The 15,108-nt window shown below is 44.6% G+C and overlaps 1 protein-coding gene across 3 annotated transcripts in view; it reads left to right on the forward strand.

Moving 5' to 3' along the window:
• The window catches only part of LOC132378383 (cadherin-12-like), a 401,775-nt gene that overhangs the window by 352,480 nt on the left and 34,187 nt on the right, over window positions 1-15,108 (forward strand). For all 3 annotated transcript variants that reach the window (XM_059945256.1, XM_059945257.1, XM_059945259.1), the window contains one exon: window positions 12,833-12,954. In XM_059945256.1, coding sequence (XP_059801239.1) covers window positions 12,833-12,954 — 122 coding nt within the window. The remainder of the gene's footprint in view (window positions 1-12,832; window positions 12,955-15,108) is intronic.

Genomic DNA, 15,108 nt, shown 5'->3' on the forward strand with positions numbered 1-15,108 from the left:
TTTCTGCACACTATTTCTGTAGCCAGGCCTTTTAAGGTGGAATTTACTGAGATGTAGGGAATGCTATAAGATAAATAAGATAATAATATGATGCTAGGCTACTAATTATGTGCTTGAATAAAGGTCAATGCTCCAAAGTTTAGTAGAGACACTTTTTTTTTTAAACAGAGCACTCACTCATCTATTCTATTCTCTATTCTTGGCTCATGTGCTGCATGCTTCAGTTTAACATATTTCTTTTTGACACCATTATGCAGTTCTCCATCTAGTGGGAGGTAGGATTATTGACTAGATTTTTATTCTACCATTTGCACAATGTCTGATTTTCTTGAACAAAAGTCAAATTTGAGTTTATTGTCAAATGCATGTGTACGTGTGTGCACAGATGCAATGGAAAACTTACTTGAAGCAGCATCACAGGAATATAGGGTTAGATAAGCAACATTTGCAGGGAAAACATGAGTTAACCATAAATTGTAAACAAATTTAACAAGAAAGAGCAAAAAGGTCCATTTTAATGCAAAATGATCAAACTGTAATGATTACACTTTTTTTTGGTTTCCTTAAGAAACTGTTTGTGACTTCAGGCTTCTGTATCTCCTGCCTGGTGGTAGAAGCACGGAGCTAGCATGGTGGAGATCTTTGATGATGGATGTTGCCTTTGTGAGGCAGCATCTCCTGCAGACTGTATCAATGTTGGGGAGAGATGTGACCATGATACACTGGGCTGAATCCACTACTCAGTCAACTTAATCAGTTCTGGCTTTTGGCTTTTTTTTTGTCCACACCATCAGACATTGTTTCTTCTCTGCCTTCTGAAAAATTCCAGTGGGTATCAATTAGGGATGGACAATAAATACTGGCATTATTTCCAGGAACAAATAATAAGAAAAGGAAACAAAGAACATGTCTGTATACCTCGCCTATTTAATCCACTTTGATTCAGTCCCTTCCTACCTATATCTGTGATACTTCACATGCTCTTGATGTCTTCTATGACTTTAAGTTCCCTGGTCCTGATGGCCTCATTTTCATAGTGGATGTCCTGTCCCTATACACCTCCATCCCTCATTAGAAGGGCCTTAACACTCTCCACATCTTTCTGGACAACAGACCCAAACAGTTCCCCTCCACAACCACTCTCCTCCAGCTGACAGAATTGGTCATCATCCTCAACAATTTCTCCTTCAGCTCCTTCCACTTCCTTCAAACCCAAAGTGTAGCCATGGGCACTCACATGGGTCCCTGCTATTCCTGCATTTTCTTTGGCTATGTGGAACAGTCCATGTTCCAAGCCTACACAGGCATCGCTCCCTAACTCTTCCTACACAATACCATCGGCTGCATTGGTGCTGCTTCCTGCACCCATGCTGAGCTCATCAATTTCATCAACTTTGCCTCCAACTTCCACCCTGCCCTCAAATTTACTTTGTCGATTTCTGACACCTCTCTCCGCTTTCTCAATCTCTCTGCCTCCATCTTTGGAGACAGTCTGTCAACTGATATCTTTCATAAACCTACTGGCTCTCAGAGCAACATATCTTGATTATACTTCTTCCCACTCCATCACTTGTAAAAATTGCCATTCCCTGTCCTCAGTTTCTCCATCTTCACCACATCTGTTCTCAGGATGAAGCTCTTCATTACTGAACAACTGAGATGTCCTCCTTCTTCAAAGAAGGGGGGCTTCCCTTTCTCCACCATCAACACGCATCTCTTCCGCTTCCCACACTCTTTGTTTCACCGATGACCTGCCATCTTGTACTCCTTCCAGACCTCCCCTCACCTTCTTTATCTGACTCCTTTCCCCTTCCATTCCGGTCATGATGGAGGTTTCAGCTCAAACCGTCGACTGTTTATTCCCATCCATACATAAAGTGCCCGTCCAGCACTTTGTGTGTAGTGCTCTAGATTTCCAGCACCTGCATTACCTCTTGTATCTAAAAATGTGGTATTTTCTCCTCACACGAAAATGTAAATCTTCTTTCCAAATGACATGCTGAACAAGTCAATTTTGCATGAAAGAATGTCTAATTACAACATTTCAAATGGACAAATACACCAGTATTGTCTGGCATTTTTAGCTGAGCAGAGTCATAGGGATATCTTCTCCATATTCACAGCAAATACATACAAACTTAAAGGAATCTGGAGAGTGCAATCAGCAGTATTTTAATGTCACTGGCTGTTGATTTCCATCTCCCCTGTTGGAATCTGATTGTGTGGTGCTTACTTACTGAAGTCATTGCAGAGAAGTTTGAAAGCTTGTTCACACAGGGAAATGTCTCCAAGTGGGGAATTGTAGACTGAAGCAAGCAGTGAAGAAATCAGGCAGACCAACAGGGTGTTTTCATTAGCACTGGTATTTTCTTATCTCAGTACTACTTCTGATTTTATCTTTTTAATGGATTCACTAAGGCTGCCGCTGTTTCATATTTTTAACAATAGATCTCCCAGGCAGTTTCTGATGCATATTGGCAGGAAGAACATCATGCAAGCATAAATGGAAGAAAGCTTAGCTGTTGCTTTCAATTTATGAGTGAAAGACAAATTATCACCACAGTCTGCTTTTCTGTTGTTGCCATGAACTTATTTAACAATCCATTTATATTAGAGAAACAACTTGAGAAGAATCATTTCTACAGTACATTGCGGCAGTGGAATTCACCCTATTTATATTGCAAGATACACTCTACAGCACCTATGGCAAAAATACCCAGTAGTTATACATGCACTGTTAAAGAAAGGTCACAAGCCATTACTTCCGACCAGGGAGCTTTTAGATGACTGGTGTACAATGCAAACAGTTCAACAATGTGAGAATAGCTGTACAAAATTGCAGATTAATTCCCATGTCTGTATTATTTTTTTATTCAATTAATAAAACAAACTGAGAAGCAGTGATTGGAAGGGATACACTAAGTATGAGGCTAATTGGAAAAATATTGATTTGTAAATGTGAAATTTGCATATAAAACTCTTCAAAAGCAGTGGGGGTGGTTAATTCACTGCCGGAAGTAAATTCCTTGTATGTGTACAGGTACTTGGCGATTAAAGTCTGATTCTGATTCTGATTCTAAATGCACATGGCATTAAAATGAAGGGATAATTTGAAGTGAAGTGGCTCAGCCAGGCTGAAGTCTTTAAAGTTTTAAGAAGTTGTGCTGCTATTGGTAGAGATTAACTCTTTTTAACACAGGCACATGTGCATACACACACGCACACCCCACGCACATGTTCAGAGCTAAGTTTGCAACTAAAAATGCATTTTAGCAGAACAGAGAAAATTTGACGCAATTAATTAATGACTGGAATAGATGAGAAAACATCATAAAGTGGCATATTGGAGCAGTGATGCCCAAGTTATTTTTATGTCAGTCGGGTCGGTCTTCAAATCCAAATAACTTCTGGTACCCAGTTATGAACCTCATTTTATAGATACTAGTGTTTCTATTCTATGTTTTAGAGAATAGAGAATATGTCGTAGAGAAGACATAGAGAGACTATGAACAGCTTAACATGTTAAGATTTATATCTGGACCCCTTAGTTAAAATTAAGAGAACTACAGCAGGTTTTTATAGATGTCTGATCACAAAATTTTGTTCAAATTGATTTTATAGCTTTAGTAGTCCTATAAATCAACTGCAGTTTTTGATACCCAGTATCTATTTTTTTTAAATCACTATGTGAAGATTTAAAATAAAAATATTTAATTTACCAGAGGATGCTTCATCGAAATTAATAAGACATATGGTGCTACTTTTTAGAGCCCATATTGAAATCAGTATATACTCAATAGTCACTTTATTAGGTACCTCTTGTTCATAGACTTTTGCTGCTGTAGCCCATCCACTTCAAGGTTCGGCATTCAGAGATGCTATTCTGCACACCATCTGTAACGTGGTTATTTGAGTTACTGTCAACTTCCTGTCAGCTTGAACCAGACTGGCTATTCTCCTATGACCTCTCTCATTAACAAGGTGTTTTCTCCCACAGAAATGCTGCTCACAAAGTGTTTTCTTCTGCATCATTCTCTATAATCTTTAGAGGCTGTTAGTCACTTAGATCAAATTTCTTCCCCATTCAGAACAACAACTGAAACTCTTCACCATATCTGTATGCTTTAATGATCGGCTGATTGGATATTTGCATTAATGAGCAGGTGTACAGGTGCACCTAATAAAGCTTCATGATTTTCAGCAGCAAACTGTCAGTGCACATTTGACTCAGTAGAGAAAAAGCATGAAGTAAAATGTACTCACTGACAAACGGGCGGGAAGCTCTGTTATTATTTCCTTTTTTTTATTTTCAGAAACTTTTCTTCATCATTGAGACAACTTTGTAGAATTTAAACAGTTTCCCACATTCTAAGAGACTTAGATCACTGCAAGTCAATAAAATCAAAGGGAAATTAATTTCTTCTATGTTGAATAACCACAGAACAACATTTTTTACAAGTCTCTATAAATTTCTGCTCAAGTAAATATTAAACATTCCTCACAACTAAGAACGGAGACTGAGTCATCATTTGATACTAAGAATATATACTTACAGAAAATGAGACAGATTACTTAGTTAAAGTTGAAGATATGACAATTTTTGTTCACTCTTGAGACAATGAGTATGTTCAAGAAGTCAACCACAAATTCAGAATCAGGTTTATTATCACTGGCATGTGACGTGAAATTTGTTAACTTAGCAGCAGCAGTTCAATGCAATACATAATATAGAAGTAAAAAGAAATAAATAAATGAGTAAATTCAGTGCACTATATGTATATTGAATAGATTAAAGTTGGGCAAAAACAGATTATAACATATCTTTAAAAAGTGAGGTAGTGTTCATGGGTTCAATGTCTATTTCAGAATTGGATGGCAGAGGTGAAGAAGCTGTTCCTGAATCGCTGAGTGTGTGCCTTCAGGCTTCTGTACCTCTTACCTGATGGTAACAGTGAGAAAAGTGCTTGCCCTGGGTGCTGGAGGTCCTTAATAATGGACGCTGCTTCGCTGAGACAAAGCTCCTTGAAGATGTCCTGGATACTTAGTAGGCTAGTACCCAAGATGGAGCTGACTAAATTCACAACCGTCTGCAGCTTCTTTCAGTCCCATGCAAAAGCAAGGCCCCCCCCCCACACCCCCCATACCAAACAGTAATGCAGCCTGTCAGAATGCTCTCCAGAACATCTATAGACTGTTTTGAGTGTTTTTGTTGACATACCAAATCTCTACAAACTCCTAATGAAGCATAGTCGCTGTCTCGCCTTTTTAGCTGCATTGATATGTTGAGACCAGATATGTCCTCAAAGATCTTGACACCCAGGAACTTAAAACTGCTCACTCTCTCTACTTCTGATCCCTATTTGAGAATTGGTATGTGTTCCTTCATCTTACCCTTCCTGACTGAATACTTAGGTAATAAGGCTAGGCACTGCAGTTAAAACTGTAAACAAGACTACAAAGCTACTTCACATCCATTTGTGTGTGTATGTGATTATTGTGTTTATATACACTCAGTGGCCACTGTATTAGCTACCTTGTGGTGAACTATGTGCCTGTCGGGACACGCCCCTGCTGACTGCTCCTGTGGCTCCTCCCACAGGCCCCTGTATAAAGGAGACCTGCGGCCTGAAGATCGGCCTCAGTCTCCAGGACCTTGTATGATAGACACTCACTCCTGGTTCCTTCTTCCAGTCAATAAAAGCCGATATCTCGCCTACGTCTCAGTGTGAGTTATTGATGGTGCATCAATTTTATTGACTGGAAGTTTTAAAACATGGAACCCGTTTTGCGTCCGGACCGGTTGGATTTGGACCCTCAAGACCCTGACGCAGCTCTCACTTTTGAACACTGGCTTGCATGCTTCCAATCGTACTTGGCGGAGCTTCGTGCGACTGAACCCGCCGTTATGCACAGAATCCTACTCTCGAGGGTCTCCTCCAAAGTTTACTCCTTTATCCGGGACCTGCCGACCTACGAAGGGGCACTGGACGCCCTCAAACGACAGTACCTGCGGCCGGTGAACACCGTCTACGCAAGACATCGCTTAGCTACCCGGCAACAGCGGCCTGGCGAATCGTGCGCTGAGTTTCTCCGAGCACTACAGACACTCGTCCGAGCTTGTGACTGCAAGACGCTCACGGCAGAACAGCATGCGGAGCTGCTGGTGCGAGACGCCTTTGTGACGGGACTGAGGTCAGTGTACATGCGCCAGCGGCTGCTGGAGAACTCAGATCTTACCTTAAGCTCGGCGATAGAGAAGGCCAACGCTCTAGAAGCTGCGCGGCATAACGCCGACGCTGTCCAGTCGCGCGATTCCCCGCCGGTTTCGTGGACGCCTCAGACCCCGCCACCGCTGGCTCCCGGGAGCGAATTCGCCAACGCCGCCGCCAGTCGCCATTCCACGAGCTCCCCGACCCAGACCACGGCTGTGGCCCGTAAGGAACTCGTGCTTTGTTATTTCTGTGGCCAAAAGAAACATCCTCGACAACGCTGTCCAGCGCGAGAAGCGACCTGCTCCAGCTGCGGAAAGCGGGGCCACTTCGCCAAGGTCTGTAAGTCTCAACCTCAAGCGGAGTGCAGCGCTGCGGGTGAAACGTGGGGGCCGCCATCTTGCATGCCGGGATGTGGGCGGCCATCTTTGTCGATGTCAGCACGCCCCGCCCCCGATCCTCGGATGCTGACCGGGTACCCCGGATGTGAGCGGCCATCTTTGTCGGCGTCAGCATGCCCCGCCCCCGACCCTCCGATGCTGACCGGGTACCCCGACGGCGATCCAACTCTGGCCACTGTGACTCTCGACCAAAGCGCCCCACACCAGCTTGCAAGGTCCATGATGGACATCCAGGTGGAGGGGCATTGGACTGGATGCCTGTTTGACACGGGCAGCACTGGGAGTTTTATTCACCCGGACACAGTGCAACGCTGCGGACTTGCAACGCGGCCGGTCAGTCGGAGGTTCCATTTGGCCTCTGGGTCGCAGTCCGCAGACATCCGGGCGGGTTGTGTAGCGACTTTGGTGGTGCAAGGCACAGTATATCGGGACTTTGAACTGCTGGTCATGCCTAATCTGTGTGCACCTGTGCTATTGGGGCTGGACTTCCAGAGCCATCTCGAAAGTGTGACTATGGTATACGACGGGCCCCTCCCACCACTCACTGTCAAGAATCCTCAGTTTTGTGGGACTTCTTCACATACCCCGCTACTGACCACACACACACACGGACACACACATCCCATCCAGAACCAGGCCAACAGCTGCGCTACCGACACTTGCAGCCTCTCCACTCTCAGGATCCCTCCCCCACCGCTGTTCGCCAACCTGACCCCCGACTGTAAACCTGTGGCAACCAAAAGCAGGAGGTACAGCGCGGGGGACCGGGCCTTCATTCAGTCGGAGGTGCAGCGGCTGCTCAGGGAGGGGATCATTGAGCCGAGCGTAAGCCCTTGGAGGGCCCAGGTGGTTGTTGTTCGGACTGGGCAGAAAAATAGGATGGTGGTGGACTATAGTCAAACCATCAATAGGTTTACGCAGCTTGACGCATACCCCCTACCCCGCATCGCGGATATGGTCAACCAGATTGCTCAGTATAAGGTGTACTCGACAATAGATCTGAAATCCGCTTATCACCAGCTCCCCATCTGCCCAGAGGACCGCCCCTACACCGCCTTCGAGGCGGGCGGCCGGCTCTATCACTTCCTGCGCGTCCCTTTCGGTGTCACGAATGGTGTCTCTGTCTTCCAGAGGGAAATGGACCGGATGGTGGACCAGTACCAACTGCAGGCCACATTTCCCTATCTGGATAACATCACCATCTGTGGTCATGACAGGCCAGATCACGACGCCAACCTCCAACGGTTTCTCCAAGTGGCCGCAGCTCTGAACCTTACTTATAACAGGGACAAGTGTGTTTTTGGTACCACCCGCCTTGCTATACTTGGGTACGTCGTGGAAAACGGGGTTATTGGGCCTGATCCCGAACGTATGCGCCCCCTGTTAGAGCTCCCTCTTCCCACCACTCTCAAGGCCCTCAGACGGTGCCTGGGGTTTTTTTCCTATTACGCCCAATGGGTCCCCCATTACGCAGACAAGGCTCGCCCCCTGGTCAAGTCTACCTCGTTTCCCCTCTCTGCTGAGGCCTGCGCGGCCTTCAACTGCATTAAAGCGGACATTGCCAAAGCTACGATGCATGCAGTGGACGAGACCGCTCCCTTCCAAGTGGAGTGTGATGCCTCCGATTTCGCTCTGGCTGCTACCCTTAATCAGGAAGGCAGACCAGTAGCATTCTTTTCTCGCACCCTCCAAGGCTCTGAAATTCGGCACTCCGCGGTGGAGAAAGAAGCCCAGGCCATAGTGGAGGCTGTTAGGCACTGGAGGCACTATCTTGCTGGCAAAAGATTCACTGTGCTGACCGACCAGCGCTCGGTTGCGTTCCTGTTCAGCAACCAACAGCGGGGCAAGATCAAAAATGATAAGATTTTGCGGTGGAGGATAGAACTCTCCACCTACACCTATGATATCCTGTACCGGCCTGGCAGACTCAATGAGCCCCCTGATGCCCTATCCCGGGGAACATGTGCTAGCACACAGCTCGACCAGCTGTACGCCCTTCATGCACAACTTTGCCATCCGGGGGTCACCCGATTTTACCATTTTGTGAAAGCTCGGAACCTGCCGTACTCCCTGGAGGACATCAGGACGATGACCAGGGACTGCCAAATTTGTGCCGAGTGCAAACCGCACTTCTACTGTCCTGACACGGCACAACTTGTCAAGGCCACCCGCCCTTTTGAACGCCTGAGTGTTGACTTTAAGGGCCCCCTTCCCTCCACTGACCGCAATGTCTATTTTCTCAGTGTTATTGACGAGTTCTCACGGTTCCCCTTTGCCATCCCCTGCCCCGACACCACTGCCACGTCCGTCATAAAAGCCCTGCGCCAGCTCTTCACTCTGTTCGGGTATCCCTGCTATATCCACAGTGATAGAGGGTCCTCCTTTATGAGTGAGGAGCTGCGCCAGTACTTGCTAGCTAGGGGCATTGCTACCAGTCGGACCACGAGTTATAATCCCCGGGGTAATGGCCAGGTAGAGCGGGAGAATGCCACAGTGTGGAAGGCCACACTTTTAGCCCTTAAGTCCAAAGGGTTGCCGGTCTCTCGATGGCAGGAGGTCCTCCCTGAGGCACTGCACTCTATCCGCTCTCTGTTATGTACGTCCACCAATGCCACCCCTCACGAACGCCTATTCTCTTTTCCCAGGAAGTCTGTCACTGGGACCACCCTACCAGTTTGGCTGACGTCCCCGGGGCCAGTGCTGCTCCGGAAACATGTGAGGAGCAATAAATACTCCCCGCTGGTGGAGAGGGTTCACCTTCTCCATGCGAACCCCCAGTATGCTTACGTGGTCTTACCTGATGGGCGGGAGGACACGGTCTCCATCCGCGACCTGGCACCCGCAGGTGCAGCAGACCACTACCCTGAAGGCTCTCCGGTAACTGTGAACCCTGCACCAGAGGTGACACCGTACTCACCAGGCCCTACACAGACTCCTCACGACACTTGTATACCGGGCGTTTCGTACGCATTTATACCAGGCGCCTCGCACATGCATGAGGGATCACCGGCGCCTAGTGGGCAAGAACACGCGCAACCCCCGTCCCCTGTGCAATCGCCAATGTTGCCGGCACCTATGCGGTCACAGCCGGTGCTACGTAGATCGCAGCGACAGATTCGACCGCCTGATCGGCTTGACTTGTAAGAACCTTCGCTACATGAGGACTTTTTCAAACGAAGGGGGGGTGAATGTGGTGAACTATGTGCCTGTCGGGACACGCCCCTGCTGACTGCTCCTGTGGCTCCTCCCACAGGCCCCTGTATAAAGGAGACCTGCGGCCTGAAGATCGGCCTCAGTCTCCAGGACCTTGTATGATAGACACTCACTCCTGGTTCCTTCTTCCAGTCAATAAAAGCCGATATCTCGCCTACGTCTCAGTGTGAGTTATTGATGGTGCATCATACCTCAAGTACCAAATAAAGTAGTCATTGAGTGTATGTTCAAAGATCAAAAGATGTATACTATATACAACCTTCCTGCAGACAGGCACAAAATAAAGAAACACAATAGATTTCATGAAAACCCCCAAAGCACAAAGACAGTCGTATATCCAATATGCTAAAAGAAAGAACTAATTGTGCAAAAAAACAAAGAATTCACAGAACGTGAACAGCTGAGTTAACAAATGTAAACCCATTGCCACGTAGCCAGTTCAGTGGTGCAATTGGTTCAGGACCCCAATCGCCGCAGGCCACAACTGCAGAGTAAGGTTTAGCACTGTAGCCAGTCCAGGAACCCAAAGGCTGCAGGCTACGACCAGAGCCAGGTTCAGTGATGAGGCAAATGCTAATGGCTGCTGGCTGCAGTTGCAGAGTCAATTCAGTGCTGAAGCGAGTAAAGCCTCCCAGAATAGTCAGTTGAACACCGGTGCATCCTCCCACTTCAGCCTCAACGCCTTAATCTTTTGAACCTGGCTCAACACTTAGCCAAACATCAAATCATTATCCGCTTTTGAGTCCAGGCCCCCTGTCCCACCCGTTTTACTCTGGCCTGAAAATTCAGTCCAGCCCCAAGACTTCTCCAGCAATGTCCGCTGCAGCCATACCAACACTCTTGAGAGTAGAGTTCACCAAATATTTCAGGACACCACAAAAAAACCAAGCCGTACAGATGATTCTAAAGCCCACTTCCTAGCGGCAAATCACAGACCGTGGATTGCAGGGATTATAGTATTGAAAAATTATATTTAGTAGGATTTTGGCTGCCTGTAAAGTGTTGCCATGCATTCTGGCCAGCGCAATCTTAGCTTGTGGTCTTCTGCAGCTCTAGCCCATCCACTCGACGGTTCAATGTATGGTATGTTCAGAGATACTCTTCTGCACACTGCAACATGTCATTATTTGAGTAACTGTTGTCTTCCTGTCAGCTTGAACAGGTGTGGCCATTCTCCTCTGACTTCTGTCATTAACAAGGTGCCTTCACCCACAGAACTGCCACTCATGGCATATTTTTGCTCCATTTCCAGTAAATTTTAGGGACTGTTGTGTGTGAAAATCCCAGAACACCGGGAGTCCCCAAATTACTCAAACCGCCCTGTCGGGCACCAGCAATCATTCTGGAGTTAAAGTCACTTAGATCACATTTGCTCCCTATTGTGACATTTGGTCTGAACAACATTCGTGAGCAGGTGTACCTAATAAAATGGCCACTGAGTGTATGTGTTGACAGGAAGCTACAGACCTGAGGCTTGTCTTTCATTAATCCTTTAAAAGCATTGATCTCCATCAGTAGTGGTATGATTTTGCCCCTGTTCAGCCAATTTTCCTCCTTTTGATGGAGAATATCAGCATATCCAGCAACAGTTTCTTCAGGCGGCACTGAGATACCTTAACCACAGAGACATCAACATTCATCACTAGTTTACAGTTAATGTTTTCCCATATACTAAAGAGATACTGATTGAACAGTTCTTTAAGATTGCCTAGATAAGGTGCATTGTATTTCAAATATATTTGTATGTGTATTCACATTTATATATATTTCAAATAATGTCTGTCAAAATGCCAACCCATGTCCCCAATTACAAACTGAAAAGATACAGTTTTACCCCAACAGATTGAGAGTATAACAATGCCTATAATAGGTCAACTGAATGACATCAATTCTGCTAGTTTGAAGTAAATCTCAAACTTATCATTTTACAATGCAAAAATAGTGCCAAAGGGAATACAGAAATTCTTTTACCACATCGTTCAGCTGAACTAATATGCAATTTCCCATATCTAAAATAGTACATGAAATAGCCATGCAATTTAAAATGATTCCTTATCAACGTTTAAAGTTTTAGTTGGACACGGTTGTTCACATCATGTGAATAAGCTGTCTTACAGAAAATCTTGTATGTTTTCATTGGGAACGCCATGCCTAATTGTGAATTTACGAAACTGAAGAAAAAAATCCTGTATTGAAGGATGAGGGAACACATATGAGTCCTCTTAGACGGATCAGAAGTAGAAAGAGTGAGCAATTTCATGTTTCTGGGTGTCAATATCTCTGATGATCTATCCTAGACCCAACATATTGATTCAACTGCAAAGATGACACATCCATTCCATTTGGAGTTTGAGGAGATATGGTATGTCACCAAAGACACTTGCAACTTTCTACAGGTGTACCATGGAGAACATTCTAACTGGCTACACCACCGTCTAGTATGGCGGGGGGCCGGGGGGGGCTACTGCACAGGATTGAAACAAGCTGCAGAGAGTTGTAACTTAGCTCCATCATGAGCACTGACCTCCATAGTATCCAGGGCATCCTCAAGGAGCAATGCCTCAAAAAGGTGGCATCCATCATTTAGAACCCATATCACCCAGGTCATGCCTTGTTTTCATTGTTACCATCAAGAATGAGATACAGGAGCCTGAAGGCACACACTCAATGATTCAGGAACAGCTTCTTCCCCTTGGCCATCTGATTTCTGAATGGACATTAAAACCATGAACACTAACTTGCTACTTTTATAGTTCTATTTTTGCTCTTCTTATTTAGCTATTTAATATATATATACTTACTGTTATTTATGTATTCTTTTCTATTATCATATATTGCATTGTACTGCTGCTGCAAAGACAACAAATTTCATGACATATGCCAGTGATATTAAACCTGATTCTGAACTGGCAGCTAATTGACAGAAAGTAAGTTCACTTCCATACAGTTCATATTGATTGATTATTGTTGTTGCTGTTGCCTTTTCATGAAATTTCTTTTCTTTTACAGGCAACCCTGGGTTAGTCAGCAAAGTCCCTGTGACCATTCAGGTTTTAGATGTCAATGAGTATGCACCAGAATTCTCAGTGCCTTATGAGACGATGATGTGTGAAAATGCCAAGTCTGGTCAGGTAGAGTATCAACGGTGTTGGGGGAGAAACAAAAACTTACACATGTCATAGTTTGTGTTGTAATGTGAGTATTATTAAAAGTAAGTTAATACTAGTCGGGAAGCTGTTGGTAGCAAGAGGCGGGATCCGGGGTTGGCGGGGTCTTTACTTCCGCTCCTTTTACTCCCAGTATGCATTGTATACAGTTCCTCCACCCAGCCCGCACGAGGTACCTGGAAGCCTCTGTATTGTAAATATCATTTGCCGTCCCAGATAAAGATGCTCTTTTGGCCATCGAGTTGTCAAGTGGTCTTTTTGTAAAGTAGAAGTTACCACAGTTTGCTAAGGAGTACAGGCAATAATAAGACATAGCTGAGAATTACCTGGGTGTTTCTGCTTCTTAACCTTTGAGTACAGATCTGTTCAATAAGAGCATGGCAGAAAACAGTGCAAATGGAATTTTTTTCATACTTCGTCTATGTGTACAGCTCCAAGGAAATTTTACGATAATGTGCTAATAAGCAGCACCACATAAGTCCAAAACTAATCAATGGAAGAACACAGCGGGCCAAGCAGCAGCTATGGAGGCAATGGATTTCCCACAAATGCTGCTTGAGTTCTGTCAGTAGATTCTCGTTTTGCTTCAGATTCTAACGTCTGCAGTCACATGTGGTACTACAACAGGCCTTGTCCATTTATGAAACAGGGAGGGAGGAAGGTTGGGTTGGGGTGTGTACAGTGTGAGCAATTGACAGAGGGAATGGGAAGAGCATCATTAGCAGTCACATTTTCCTTGCTAATCTCATTGCCCAAATGCTAATTCCAGTCTGCAGGAGCTGCTGACTCCTCTGTCCATTGTCTCTGATCCAAAAGACAGAGTTAGTGGCAAAAGAGTGAGTTTGTGGGAAAGAAAGAGTTGAACAGTTGGGAAGAAAGATCACTATAAGCAAAATTCCACAAGCAATTCTGACCTCATCCTCAACCTCCCAGTCCCAAATGAATATTTACAAGGATGTTGTAAATCTCCCCTACCCTTAATGGAAAAAGCCTATCCACGTCAACTCTATCTATCCCCCTCATAATTTTAAATACCTCTATCAAGTCTCCCCTCAACCTTCTACGCTCCAAAGAATAAAGACCTAACTTGTTCAATCTTTCCCTGTAACTTAGGTGCTGAAACCCAGGTAACATTCTAGTAAATCTTCTCTGTATTCTCTCTATTTTATTGACATTTTTCCTATAATTCGGTGACCAGAACTGTACACAATACTCCAAATTCACCCTTACCAGTCTTGAACAATTTTAACATTACATCCCAACTCCTATACTCTGATTTATAAAGGCCAACGTACCAAAAGATTTCTTCCCCACCCTATCCACATGAGATTGCACCTTCAGGGAACGATGCACCATTATTCCTAGATTACTCTGTTCTACTGCATTCTTCAATGCCCTACCATTTACCATGTATGTCCTATTTGGATTATTCCTATCAAAATGTAGCACCTGACACTTATCAGCATTAAACTCCATCTGCCATCATTAAGCCCACTCTTCTAACTGGCCTAAATCTCTCTGCAAGCTTTGAAAACCACATCATTTTTATACATCTCACCTTAACTTTTATGATATGAATACTAGGTTCAAATATCTAACAGTTGTGTTATTTTTTGTGACCTGGGCATCACTGTAATTCATGAAAGCTTCTGGATAACGAATGAAAGCAATGCAGCTTGTCTGCTCTACCTTTGGTGTATGTATCTAATTATTTGTACATAAGGAAAATAAATAACGTATCTCAAAATGTACCGAGATTAGAAAGACCCAGGTTGCAAATCAGATCCATTGTTAATATCTGGAAAAGGGACTTCAGGACAGATTGTAACCCCTAACACTAGATGGCGATCCAGGCTGATAAAAATGTGTGCTTCCAATTGTCTGCCCTTACATAATTCTTTTCAGGTTATTTGTAACAATTGTGAAATGAGAGTGAGGATTATCATCTGTGTTATAAAGGTGAGCACCCATTTTAAGTTATTATTTCATTATACGCATTAAATGCAATCTATTCTAACACACTGGGAGTAATTTTGATGCAGAAAAGATACTGTGTAGTTTAATTTTATTTATAGTTCTTTCAGATTTAGCCATTATTTTTCACCCCGATTAAGGAAA

This window comes from Hypanus sabinus, chromosome 20, assembly GCF_030144855.1.
Source record: "Hypanus sabinus isolate sHypSab1 chromosome 20, sHypSab1.hap1, whole genome shotgun sequence".
Taxonomy (NCBI): Eukaryota; Metazoa; Chordata; class Chondrichthyes; order Myliobatiformes; family Dasyatidae; genus Hypanus; species Hypanus sabinus.